This window comes from Prosopis cineraria, unplaced genomic scaffold (genome assembly GCF_029017545.1).
Source record: "Prosopis cineraria cultivar Desert tree isolate PC_DT_omini unplaced genomic scaffold, ASM2901754v1 PC12, whole genome shotgun sequence".
NCBI lineage: Eukaryota > Viridiplantae > Streptophyta > Magnoliopsida > Fabales > Fabaceae > Prosopis > Prosopis cineraria.
Window position 1 is genome coordinate 38688138 of NW_026555343.1, and position 13828 is coordinate 38701965.

At 32.4% G+C, this 13828-nt stretch overlaps 2 protein-coding genes across 2 annotated transcripts; one reads left to right on the top strand and one right to left on the bottom strand.

Annotated features, from left to right (window-relative positions):
- Positions 1-3563, top strand: LOC129288530 (putative pentatricopeptide repeat-containing protein At1g17630). The gene is made up of 2 exons (XM_054925155.1): positions 1-113; positions 963-3563. The coding sequence occupies exon 2, from the start codon at positions 1152-1154 to the stop codon at positions 3360-3362; it is 2211 nt and encodes a 736-aa protein (XP_054781130.1). The 5' UTR covers positions 1-113; positions 963-1151; the 3' UTR covers positions 3363-3563.
- On the bottom strand, positions 3523-8968 carry LOC129289337 (LOB domain-containing protein 22-like). Its single transcript, XM_054926097.1, has 4 exons — positions 8196-8968; positions 4864-4952; positions 4287-4381; positions 3523-3636 (listed from the first exon to the last, which is right to left on the bottom strand). Exons 1-3 carry the CDS (start codon positions 8966-8968, stop codon positions 4308-4310), a joined length of 936 nt encoding a protein of 311 aa, XP_054782072.1. The 3' UTR covers positions 3523-3636; positions 4287-4307.
- Positions 8969-13828: the final 4860 nt, after the last annotated feature.

Genomic DNA, 13828 nt, shown 5'->3' on the forward strand with positions numbered 1-13828 from the left:
GATTCTTCCCATTATAACCCGATAAAACCCTGTCTCGCGAGTGGCAGATGCAGCTCCCTTCGACTGACGAACAACCATTCCACACTGTAGTTCTCAGGCAAGCAGTGAAGGAGGTTCGAACCCCTAGAGTTTTTTCTAATCCCAAAATCCGGCGTTGATTTGTTCAATCTGGCTTTAAATCTAGATTTGAATTTGTTTCCCGCGTCATCTGTTCGCTGCTTGGCTGTTCTTGCTTTCTTTTAAAGTTTTCATTTTAATTTCGCTTTGAATCTGGTCGTGTAATCATGGAATATTATGCTCTTGAATTTGGGAATATTTACATATTGAGTCCCCCTCCTTTTGTACTAGTTTTTGCTTGAATGGTGTTTAGTTGGCTATTATACTTCTTCCCTCTTCATTTTGATTACTAGCGACTTGTATGATATGGATGTTGTTTTGCAATGTTGGATTTGTTGTGTATTGGCATTCTGTTTATTAATCTTTTTATATTACCATCAATTTTGGAAAATTCTCGAGGTATTTGTGATGTATGATCTTGTAAATGACTTAGCTCGAGTTGCGCCAAAGTATCTGGAACAAAAATTAAGAGGGGATTATATCAACTATGCATATTTCAAAGATTTCAGTGGGGGCCGATGCCCCCAACAGAGTGTAGTATAGGTCCGCCGATGCTGACTAGTAGAAGTAGAAAATAAGGTAGAGGAGTTTATCAAGACAAACTTCTGTCGGATTGTTTATAACTTTCAGTCACAAAGTTGTTTATATAGAGGCATATAGGCAGGCGATTTAACTATAAATTTGTTTTGGTTCCAACTATGGAGTTGGTTCAATGACGTGAATGCTTTGTATTTTTGCTTCCATTCGATATTTTCAGAGAAAGCCCATTGCATATGGTTGATTACATAATCAGATTCTTAAATTTTCGTTCAAGTATAAATTCTATTCCTGTTTTAAATTCGCAGGCACGAAAGGGCCTACTTGTGGAATTGTATAATAGTCAGCCTCTGTTTTTAGCTCTTTGATTGCAACAAGATAGCATTTTCCTTTGGCTACCATCTTCAATCAAAGAAGAAGAACAAGATTAGTTCAAATTTCTCCGTCCAGTGCCAAAGATTAATAAATCCTTAATCTTGTCAGAACTATGAGACTTCATGCTCTATGCTGCCTCTGACCGCCTCATATCTATATCTTCACGATACCGAGTGAAGTCTTTCAGCTTGGTGCATAGGCTCAGCTGCTCTATCTACGTAGACCACAATCATTTTCTCAGACCACGGCCATCACATCAGATCTGCATTACCAGCAATGAACTCCTTGATTTCTTTGATGTCATTGTTCAGCGATGCCTTACAGTCCAGCAATCTCAACAAGTTCACACCCAACTTCTTGTTACTGGTGCTCATCAGTCAGCCTTCTTGGCCGCCAAACTCATAGCTGTCTATGCATCTTTTGGGTTTGTTAGAGATGCTCAGAACGTATTTGATGCAATCCGAGTTGAGGACCTTGAAAATCTGCTTTTGTGGAATTCAATTCTTAGAGCCAATGTCTCTCATGGGTACTATGATTATGCACTTAAACTTTATGCTAAGATGCGAAAGCTTGGATTTTGGCCTGATGGGTTCACTGTTCCTCTGATAATAAGGGCATGTTCAAATGTGGTCACCCCCACTCTGTGCAAGATTGTTCATTGTCATGCTTTGCAAATGGGTTTCCGGAATCATCTTCATGTCATGAATGAACTTCTGAATATGTATGGGAAGCTTGGGCAGATGGATGATGCCTGCGAACTATTTGATAGAATGGTTGTCAAAAGCCTAGTTTCATGGAATAGTATGGTTTCTGGTTATGCTTTCAACCATGATCATCTTAGTGCTTGTAAGACCTTTAAGCAGATGGAGTTGGAGGGATTCCAACCTAATTCGGTGACGTGGACATCACTGCTGTCAAGCCATGCTAGATGTGGCCTTTATGATGAAACCCTGAAGTTGTTTAAGTCATTGAATATGAGGGGAACTGAAATCAGTGCTGAAGCCCTAGCTGTAGTCTTATCTGTGTGCGCTGATATGGCTTCAACTGACAGGGGCAAAGAACTACATAGCTATATTGTAAAGGGTGGATATGAAAATTATTTGTTTGTGAAAAATGCATTAATAGGCACTTATGGGAAGCATGAGCTATTGGAGGATGCACATAAGTTATTTTCTGAAATTATGAGAAAGAATATCGTAAGTTGGAATGCTTTGATATCGTCATATGCTGAATGTGGATTATGTGATGAGGCATTGTCAGTATTTTTGCAGTTGGAGAAGGCAGATGGTCATCCTCCAGTTAGACCTAATGTCATAAGTTGGAGTGCTGTTATTGATGGTTTTGCTTCAAAAGGGCATGTTGAGGAATCCCTTGAGCTTTTTAGGGGGATGCAGCAGGCCAAAGTAATGGCTAATTGTGTGACAATCTCTAGCATTTTATCAGTTTGTGCAGAGTTAGCAGCTCTGAACCTTGGTAGGGAAATCCATGGTTATGCAGTTAGGGCACTGATGGATGGCAATATTTTGGTGGTAAATGGCTTGATTAATATGTATATGAAGTGTGGGGGTTTCAAGGAAGGGCATTTGGTGTTTGATAATATGAATGGTAGAGACTTAATCTCTTGGAATTCATTAATTGGCGGTTTTGGCATGCACGGGCTTGGTGAAAATGCATTAAGAACTTTTGATGAGATGATTAAGTCTGGACTCAAGCCAGACAACATCACTTTTGTTGTTGTTCTCTCTGCATGCAGCCATGCAGGACTTGTCACTGAGGGTCGTAAGATTTTTGACAAGATGGTTAAAGAACTTAAAATTGAACCTTTGGTAGAGCACTATGCATGCATGGTTGATCTTCTTGGCCGTGCTGGACTTTTGCAAGAGGCAAGTGATATCATTAGAAGCATGCCAGTAGAGCCTAATGAGTGTATTTGGGGAGCTCTTCTAAATGCATGCAGAATGCACAGGGATATAGACATTGCGGAAGATGCAGAATCACATATTCTAAGTCTGAAGTCAGAAGTAACTGGAAGTTACATGCTACTATCAAATATTTATGCCGCAAGTGGAAGATGGGAAGATTCTGCAAGGGTCAGGATCTCAGTGAAGTCAAGGGGATTGAAGAAATTTCCTGGTCACAGTTGGATTGAGGTGAAAAAGAAAGTTCATACATTCTCAGCAGGGAATGTTGTCCAATCAGGACTGGAAGAAGTTTATAGGATGCTTGAGGAATTGGCACTTCAAATGGAGATTGAAATTTGCGAATCCAGTTGTACATTTAGTCAACAATGCATTGATGATGAGGAGTCAAAGCTCTTGATTGTTGCAAACTGAGTGACTGGGTTTTACTTTGTTATGGCTTTCTCTTGCGACACAAACAGTTCACTTCATAGTTCAGAATCCGATGTTTTAGGAAAATACTATCCTTGCCAGTTGTATCCAAAGAAGAAAGTGGCTGTTATTATTATTTTCATGCAAATTGAAACGTCATCCTGAGAAAATAGGAAAAGGAACCCTTTTTTTTTTTTCGGATTACATTTGAAGTCAAGAGCTAAAAAGCTTATAAGAAAGAGACTCATGAAGAAATCTCTTTGTCATCATCCACCATCTTCAAACAAAAAGGTAGGGGTTGGTCAAAAGATTGAAACACACTTATTCTATCTAAAGTGAATTTAGTCAGAAAATGAACACAATAATTGATTTTTCTAAACATACAGTTAACCAAAATATTCCATTCTCTATAAAGAAGGGATTGTGTTTGGTTAACAATATTCACAAACGGGTGATATTCTTGTTCGAAATTAAGGAGGTTCATTGCATTTGCACAATAAGTAGGAAAAGGAATTTTGGAGCAACATATGGGGAACTTTTCATAGGCAGATGAGATCAATACTTAGTAGTTTACGGTTAAGTCTGAGTTGCTTCATTGAATGTCAAAAGGAAGGGAGTTCTTAGGGCCAGAGGTTTGGTCAAGATGTTTGAAAGAAAATATCTCTTTAACATTATGTTGTGTGCCCCTGGTGCAAGGAAAACCAGTCAGGGAGATGGTTTTTAGTTTACCAACGCTTACATCTTTCCTTTAAAGGCCATATATTGTCTTCTGATACCTGGAGCTTTCTCAAAAGGTAAATGTCCCCTTTTCGGACACTAGTGCAACTGTCTGGGTTTTTATCTGGGTTTCTGACACTTGCAGCCATGGTTGGCTGGGTTTTTATTTATAATTGTTTTATTTATACAGTTGCTTTCATTTTAGATCACCTTGTAGTTTTCTGGAGAGAACTATTCTGATTCGATAAAAGTATTTGTTTCCTGTTGGCCGATTATTTCCCGGTCCAGAACCATATCCAATTTTTCTGGGGAAAAAAATAGAAAGAAGCTTTCTGAGAAGAAGAATTAAAAGAAATATAAAAGACAAGTCAAATTTACCCACCTCACAAAAGCCAAGTCAAATTTTTTTTTCTCGAAAGAGATAATTTTTTTTTTTTTGATAAAAAATGTGCCATTTACTCATTAATAAGTCTATATGCAAACTGAGAAATTTATAATTTTACAAACAAAAAAAAATTTCTGTAGTTTTTCAAGAATCAGAAATGCATGAGGGTATACTGTTATTTAATCTGTAGAAAAGGAATAAGAGTTTCTCTATATAAAGGATGTGGTTACTATAACCCCTTAAGAGGCACTGGTGCTTCCTATCTTAGAAGAAGGAAAAAAGAAGGATTGCTGCAAAATTGAGACTTGAGGGTGTGTGAGGGAGTCTAGTGTATGCAGTAGACTTGATTGTATATGAGCTGTTAGGTGGTACAATTTGTGAGAGTAAACAAAGTTTCAGCACCTTTGAGATCATGATCTTGATTTTGTTGAATGCAATCCGCCTCTGCTTTTAATACTGCATTCTCTATCTTAAACAAAACCCCTTCATCACTGCATATTTCAGTCAAAAACCATCAGGTTTGAATCCAACCACATTTTATGCAACAATAATACACAAGGAAACAATTTGGCAGGGGGGAAAAACTAAAAACAAACATAAAAACGAGCAAATTTGTTCTTGGATTGCAAGAATAATTAGCTTTTAGCTGACTTTGAACATTTATCAGTTTTCATTAGTAATAAATTTGACACTAGTCTTTTCTATTATATGTTTTTGAACCTACTACACTATTCTGCTTTATGTATTTTTTTAATCATAAATTCTCTCTCTTACAAATCATGTTAAATCCATTAGTTGCCCTAGAAAATAGTGTAAATCTTACTTTATAAAAATTTAGTTGATTATTTTTTTAAAAAATTGAATGCATTTTGTAGTGCTAATGTTTTTAAATCTAGACGAGTTTAAACTTGTCAAAGTACTAATTTAGGATTCCTTGGTTTAACTGTATAGTAATTAAATTAATATAATTTTAAGTTTATAGCTTAATATATATATATATATATATAAAATAAAAATTATTAAAAATAAATTTCATAATTTAATATTCAAATCCAAATAAAATATTTACTAGTTCATGTGATCATAGCATTCGTTCCCTACTTATTTGTATGGAAAAATTTTAAATAAGGATAAAAGATGTGATATAATTATTAATAGGTCTCAAAATTTTGAACTTTTAGTTTAGTCTAATGGATAAAAGTGAAAAAATTTTAATTGTAAAAAGAGTAAAGTATTGTTCATTTGTTATATAGAATCATTAGTTGTTAATTTTTTTTATTTTACTTGTTAATTTATTAATATTACTTGTAAATTATATTTGTTTGTCAGATAAGCAGCAACATTAGTTGTTAATTTACTAATTTTATTTCTTAATTTACTATCATTAGTTATAAATTACAAGACCTATTAGTAATTTATAACTAATATTAGTAAATTACATAATTTGTCAATAATTTATAATTGATATTAATAAATTAACTAGTAAAGTTAGTAATTTAACAATTGATGTTGCTTATGTCAAGTCTTATATAATTATTGACATATTAACTAATGTATTTTGCAACTCATTAGTAAATTAGCAAGCAAGAAAATTTAACAATTAGTAATTTTGCATAACAAGTAAAGGATATTTTAGTCTTTCTATAGTTGAAATTATTTTTACTTTTATCCTTTTAAATTAAATTGAAATTTTAAAATTTTTTGGAATCCACTAGTAATTATATCATATCCCTGATCTTTATTTAAAATTCTCCCTATTTATATTATGTACAAGGAAAATACTTATATAATATTATAGGGAGGAAAAATTTATCCAAAAAATAAAACCATTTTATGCCACCAGCAAATATATATTTTTTTTTAAGTTTGAATTGGCCAAATCAGTGGCCATGGTTTTTTTTTTAATTTCAAGATCAATGATTGGCCAAATCAGTGGCCATGGTTTTTTTTTTATATTTCAAGATCAATGGTTTTGTAATAATTTTATGAATTATTTCTCGCATCAATTCAGTTTTCGGTTGAATGAACCGTTTCGATCATTGAATAACACAACATAAGATCCTCCAAGACGGGAACGAACCCCGAAATCCTTATATGGATGACCATAACTAAAGTTTTATTTAAAAGTGAAAGGGTTACAAGTGATTTCAACATTTATCGTCAACAAAAACTAACTTATTTTTAAAGAAAATTTTGAAATATGGGAGTCCACTACCCTTGCAAGGCCCCTTTAAATTCGTCCTTGCTCTAAGAAGGGTGTTCAGGTTCAAACTCCTTGACTTTAGTTACTTTCTTTTTTGATGAATGTAAAGTAAATGAGATCCACTTTCATGGATCTTAAAGAAGCAAAATTACAACCTTATAAACTTGATTTAGATAGAGAAAAAAGGGAAAACAAAAAATAGAAAGGAAAGTCAATTAGGAATAAAAATGTTTAAAACTAGTAAATTTTTTTCATTATTTTTTAAAGTTTTCTCTCTAGTTTTCTTTCCTTTCTACTTTTATCCCCATCCAAATGAAAAGGCGGTGGTTCAATGTACATCCAAACTGCATCATCTTTTTATCTTTGTCCTTTTCTTTAATAAATTATATTGCATGATGCTTATTATTTTGAAATGCTCAAACAACTCAAAATTAACAACTTGCTTCATCAATAATTCTAGAAAATATAGCGAATTATTATAACAATCCATGATAAATTCAACTATTTCAGTATCTTTGAAAGAAGCTCAACTATTTCAGTTTTAATCTCTAGCAAAAGTGCAAAACTCCTACCAAAATAAAAAATAATGATAAATTCAACTGCTAGGCTTATTAGATAAACAATTTTGATCAAACCAATAAAAGGCAAATGTTTAGGGAACAAGAAAGAATGGGTCGTTAAGGAAATATGATTCTCTATTGTAACAGTATGGTGTTGTAAAGATAGAACTATATACATGGTTAAAGTGAGACCCAACCTACTCCGTGTGCTGATTTTTTTTTTTACAAAAAAAAAATTATGTGAGCTAGGTCTTGGAAGCTCACCAAAATTAAGACATATTTCTAGGCATGAACACTTATAGGGTATTTATAAATTATATACCAATAAGATTTATATTGATAGCAAGATTTGAACTTATGATTTTGTGAGTTATGAATTAAACCCTTATTAACTAAATCAACCTTAAGTGAGTTGGTTCCACTTACTCTACTCTATGTATTGATTATCTTTCCTATTTTTTGGGTGACAATAAAGTTTAGGTGAGGGTCTGGAGGGCTCACCAATATAGAAGTATATATTTACATAATTCTCTTTAATTAATAAAATCCTCACATTGACAACATAATTTGAACCAATAATTTTGTGAGTTATAGGTCAAATCTTCATGAATTTGACCAATGCTGTTTTAAGAAGTAGACATTACTAAAACTTCAATTAGGCTTCCGGGTTTTCTTTATTGTCTTTCCAGCCAAAAATCAAAGCCCCATGAAGGATGATCTCTTGACATTGCTCTCCATTTTAAACATCTCTTCTAAAAAAATAGCCTAGACATTTTGTCACGTCCATTAATTGGAAAACCCACACTAATCCCCCAATATCAGGTTCACTATCACTTGCAAAACTCATTTGAAAGTTGAAAATGAGATTTAAAAAACACCATATATATTACTTATGCAGGGCAATTTCAGAGATTGCAAACTTGGGATGGTGACCAATAAATAAATTGAACACGACAGTGATAAAGACACACCTGCGATCCACAAATTCTTGAGGTTCATCAAAACCGATTTCATTCCTTTCATCATCACAATGAATGTCAAGCAAAGACGAAGACGAAGACTTATGATCATTATATAATTCATCACCCACATAACCACCACTTACGTCGTCTCCATTATTCTTGTTCTGTATCGATAAAGACGACAACGACACCGAATCCTGCACAGGCCAACCACTAACTTCGTCCTGCAAAGTAACATCATTATTATTCTCATGTTCCTGCTCGACTATCATGTACGTCTGATCTTGCCGTGGCAACTGTTGAAGATATTGATAATGATGAGTCGGAGGTAGTAATGGTGCAATAGGGTTATTATTATACGGATTCAAATGATGATGATGATGATGATGATGATGAAGGTGAGCTTGAGATCGAAAAACAGCGAGCTGTTGAAGAACGAGCTCGAGCTCAGCCTGGTGGTATTTGATCTGAGCTTGAAGTTCTAGAATGTATCTGTAACAACCTCCGACGGGGTCGTTGGCTCGCATGTCGGATTGATAAATGATGGTTCGCATGGCTTGGTCCTTATCGAGGGGGTCGAGGTGTTTGATGATCTTGGTGATCTTCTTGACACCAAACAATTTATGGGCGTTTTGGAATTGACGTTGGCGATCGTGAGGGAAATAAGGTGCGAGAATACAGTCAGAAGCGCATTTCTTACGTTGGTACTTACAAGCAGCACAAGCCTGGTTGTTGTTGTTGTGGTTATTGCTGGTGGTGGTGGTACGAGAGACGATGTTCATGGCAAACGAATTAAAGGAAGAGAAAGAGAAAGCGTCTCCGGCGGGAAAGGCTGGGGACGAGGAAAGAGGTGGGAGGTTGGGAGGGAAACAGATCTCCTGAAATTTCTGGCCTTTCTTCAACAAAAACTAGGGTTCGTATAAATGAGAGATTCAGAGAAATGCCAGGACGTGAGGCTACTACAGGTAGATAAATATTATGAGGGGAGAGAGAGGTTGAGAGATTGATCTTTTATTCCTTTTTTTTTAAAATATTATATATATATATATATATATCAAATTCTGATACTGATTCATCATTTGTTTGTGATTATAGTTATAAATAGTATTTTCTTTCTTTGTCCCTTGTATAATTGGGGTTAAATTTAGTCACAATTCTTTAGGGTAATAACTAATTAGTTAGAAACTATAAATCTTCACTTGAACTTCAAGTTGTAAACTTGATCTTTTCATATTATAAATTACAAGTTATTAGCCATGGTCTATATAAGTTATATAGCTTGATCTGGTCTAGGTGACCACGCACAAGGATAAACTCATCATCTGTTTGGGCCCAACTACGAGCACTTTTATTGTCAGTGAACTTTCGACACGATTGTATAATCTTATATATACAAAAGCTTAACATTCAACGAGTATTAAAAAAAAAAAACTGATAATATTTTGAAAGTTATCTTTTTAAGTATTATTTCAAAGTTTGATTTCATGGACTACATTACTTGAGAGAGATTAACCCCTTGAATGATGCTTAAATTTTTTTGAAGGATTAGTCTCATAGTTAATTGCTGTGGAGATAGCTTGATAAACAAAAGAAAACAGAATATGAAATTGTAATTTTAACGGGTAAAATAAATGAGTTTTTTACAAAAACACTAACAGTAAATTATTATTATTATTATAGATCTTTAGAAATGTTTTGTTTCTAAAAATTCTTGAGAAGATAGGGACTTTGGATCAGCAAAAATCTTAACTAAAGAGAAAGAGAAGTACAAGTAATATTACTATATACATTTCTTAAATTACTAAAATTCTTTGTATTCCAGTCTTCCTTCTAATCACCGAAGTCTGGGGGAAGGGATTAAAGACAAATTAAAATAGAGTTTACCGAATTCAAGTTAATACTTAATGTTTGTTTTGTGTGTGTGTGTGTGTGTGTGTGTGTGTGTGTGTGTGTGTGTGTGTTGACCCAGCAAATGAGTGTTGTATATTGAATCTAATTTGCATTTGCATTTCTGGACAAAATATATGATCATAAGATGATTGTATAGCAAATTAAAGTAGGTAAAACTCAAAAGCTACAATATGTGTACGGTTTCAAGTAAAATTATTTCATAGTCTGAATCATTCAACTGGTCAGGTCCTGAAACGGTTCGACCACCTATTAAATCAGTCGTGAAATAAATAGCGTATAGTCATGCCCTCATAGCTTCAAATTCACACTATTATATTTCTTTTGATCTGTAATTTTTTTATTAAAAAGTATTTATACTAACTAATACTTTTTAAAATAAATTAACTATAAGAGTGATGAGTTATAATTAGGCATGACTAACAAAATCAAAACGAACTTACCAGTGTGACCGAAAAATATGACCAAATAAGGTAATTTGGTATTAAAAAAATAGTTTTCTCTTTTACGTACATTTGTTATAAATTAAACCTCTTTTGTTATTTAAAATATAAACGTCTCTATTTTACCCAAAAAAAAATTCAAACTCTGATTTATATATCTGGACAAAAAAATCCCATGTTATTATCTTGTCTTCATGTACAACTATGTAGCCCTTTTCGTCATGACTCTCATCGCTCTCTATCCCTACTTACTTCATTGTCTTCTTAGGTTTAAAAATAGGTTTAGATCCATTTATTCAATAAGTGTCTTATATAATTCAATAACAATTATCTGATTTAATCAAACGGTCAATTTTGTCATATAATACTTAGTGATGGCAGTATGAAGGTAAACTGTTTGAGTTATGCCCGGAAGAATACTGTATTTAAAAACTATTCTGACACACTGAGATAGCGAACTGGCAGTTTTCTAGGATTAAACAAGAATGTCTTGCAAAATGCAAGGGCATAGAACAGCAGACACTAGTAAGAAAGGAATTCAAATGAATAACACAAACACAAGAGAAGTTGGAGGGGGGAGGAGAAAAATGCCCTGAAAGCTCAATACATTGATGTGCAATTCGGTCCCCATGCATGCCTATCTATAGGCTCAGGAATTTATACATCCATTTCGAGAATCTGTTTGAAGGCCGAAAATGCTTTCGGTTTGAATTCAAACTTTAGACAACCAAAAAATGAGATTTTTTGGTAAGTTCATGTAAATAAATATTTATTTATTTTTTACAAAAACAATTCGGTAAAAAGAACCCAATGTTTTTTGGCATGTTTTGTGCATGTAAACTCGCTTTTTCTTTAAACTCATTTTATTAACTCATGTCATTCCTTAGTATTTATATATTAAGAGCACTTTTCATTTAGGCAATATAAGACTTCTGATACACACTAATGCCACAACACTTAGAATATATCTAATCTCAAATTTTTTAAGGAAACAACATACTTGAAGAGTCTTCTAATCAAGAGGATTATTGTTTTTAGAAAGACATATATCTTGATAATTTTTAAATAATCATAAAATTTAGTGATTGAAATTGAGACACTAATTAAATGAAAAGACTTAGTCCACTCACGGATTCCAAATCCCTTGAAAACTTCTGAAACGATGTATGGCAATCCTGTGCACTGACTTCATTTCATAGCGAGATCACACAATTTAATGTCAACATTTAAAATATATAGTGACAACATAACAGTTAATATCGATCAAATTTATAAATTTCATCATCATAATATAACTAGGAATTAAATAAGGGAAAATCAAAATAAATCTATTTCAAAACTTGTTTTACAGTAGAACTTCATCATATATAACAAAGTTAATAAGCATGACACAATCCATAAGGTTAACTAAATATTAATGAAACATGGCTCAAAACTATTGATGAAGAGATTTGGATTGAGTGACTGTATTTAATATAGGCATTGAGTACTTGTAGCATTTGAATCGTTAAAATTCAAATCAATAGTTTTGATTTCATACTCTATTTGAAATTAATGAATGAGTAAATTTATCTAAACGATTGATCTAGATTTTAAATATTCTAATACTACAAGCACTCAGTGCCTACATTAAATACAGTTGCCAAATTCAAATCTTAAATGAAGCGTGAGTGCAATACCCATGCGCCACAAATTAATACTCCCTCTATCCTAAATTATAAGATACTTTTAGCTAAAATTTTACATAACAATAAATCTCATTAAATACACCTAATAACCTTATCTTTTTCAAAACAAAAATATAAATTTTTAAAAATACCCATCATTTAATATATTGAAAAGAGAAAGGATGAAAATTATTATAAAAGAGAGAAAGGTTAATATTATAATTGATATATTTAATGAAACCTTAATTTACCCAAAATGTCTTATATTTTTGGATAAAAAAATTTATTTAAAAATGCCATATAATTTAGGACGGAAGGAGTATTAAGCTGAGTATGATACTCATGAATGTCATGCATCTCTTAGGTATCTTGATATCGAAGAGTTAACCATAATGCGCATGTTAAGAGTTAATGAAACTAGCTACTATAGCAATTAATGTTCTGAATTTAATCCTGTAACCTCCTTCAAGCATGCTTGGAGATCAATATTGTTCAATTACAATCTCTTCTCTCCCCAATTTCAGAGCTTCAAACTGAAATTATTGTTGTTTTAAGTTTTAACCGAGCTCAAGTGAAATATTTCAATTTGGTTAAGTTAATTTGGCTCTTCTTCTTCTTCTCTGTTTTCACGAGGAGTTTTTTTATAATTATTTTAAAAATATCATATTAAAAGCATTTCAACTCTCAAATATTTTGAATTACGAGAAGAAATTAGAAAAGCCCCATAATATTAAACTAGTTACCATTTCTTTTCGTTGTGTTTTGTTCCATTAAAATTAATTTTTCAAGACATAAAAGATTAATATTTCATGATATATAAATATGTATGTATGTATTAGGTCTATTTTTTTTTAACCATTTCTCAAGTATAAATAAGTTAATTCATGTTAAAAAATAATTGAAGAGGATTTTGTACACAACTCAAATTCTTTTTTACCATGCATAAAGCATTAATATATATATATATATATATATATTCAGTTTGTCTTATTTAGATTTTATACCTAAACGGTAAAATCAAACCAAATTTTCAAAGTATTTACTATTTGGAAAAGAATAAAATTCTCCCTAGGACACAAAAGTTTTGAAATCAGAATCAATCAAGGGTAGACAAGCATAAATTCATTCCTTGGATAAATATAAAAAAAAGTATAAATTCACTCGATCAAAACTAAATTCACTTCATGTGGTGCACAGACAAAATTATTAACTTTCTCTCTCACACTAAAAAAGAATAAAATTCTCTGTAGGGCACAAAAGTTTTGAAATCAAAATCAATCAAGGGCAGACAAGCATAAATTCCTTCCTTGGATAAATATAAAAAAAAGCATCAATTCACTCCATGTGGTGCAGAAATAGAATTATTAGTTTTCTCTCTCACATTAAAACTCAATGGTTGCATGGTTAAGTTTTACCTGTGCTTTGAGCAAAGGTCTCGTATTTGATATACTTATTTAAAAAATAAAGCTGAAAGTAAAAATTGTTGCTTAAGAATAAGCAACAAGCTAAGTGTGGAGAAATTTAATAAGTGTATATTTTAAAATTAAATAGAAAATATTATAAAAGATATTGAAGAAAAGAGGAAAATCATATAAAAGGAAAAATGCATTGAAGAGGCACACAT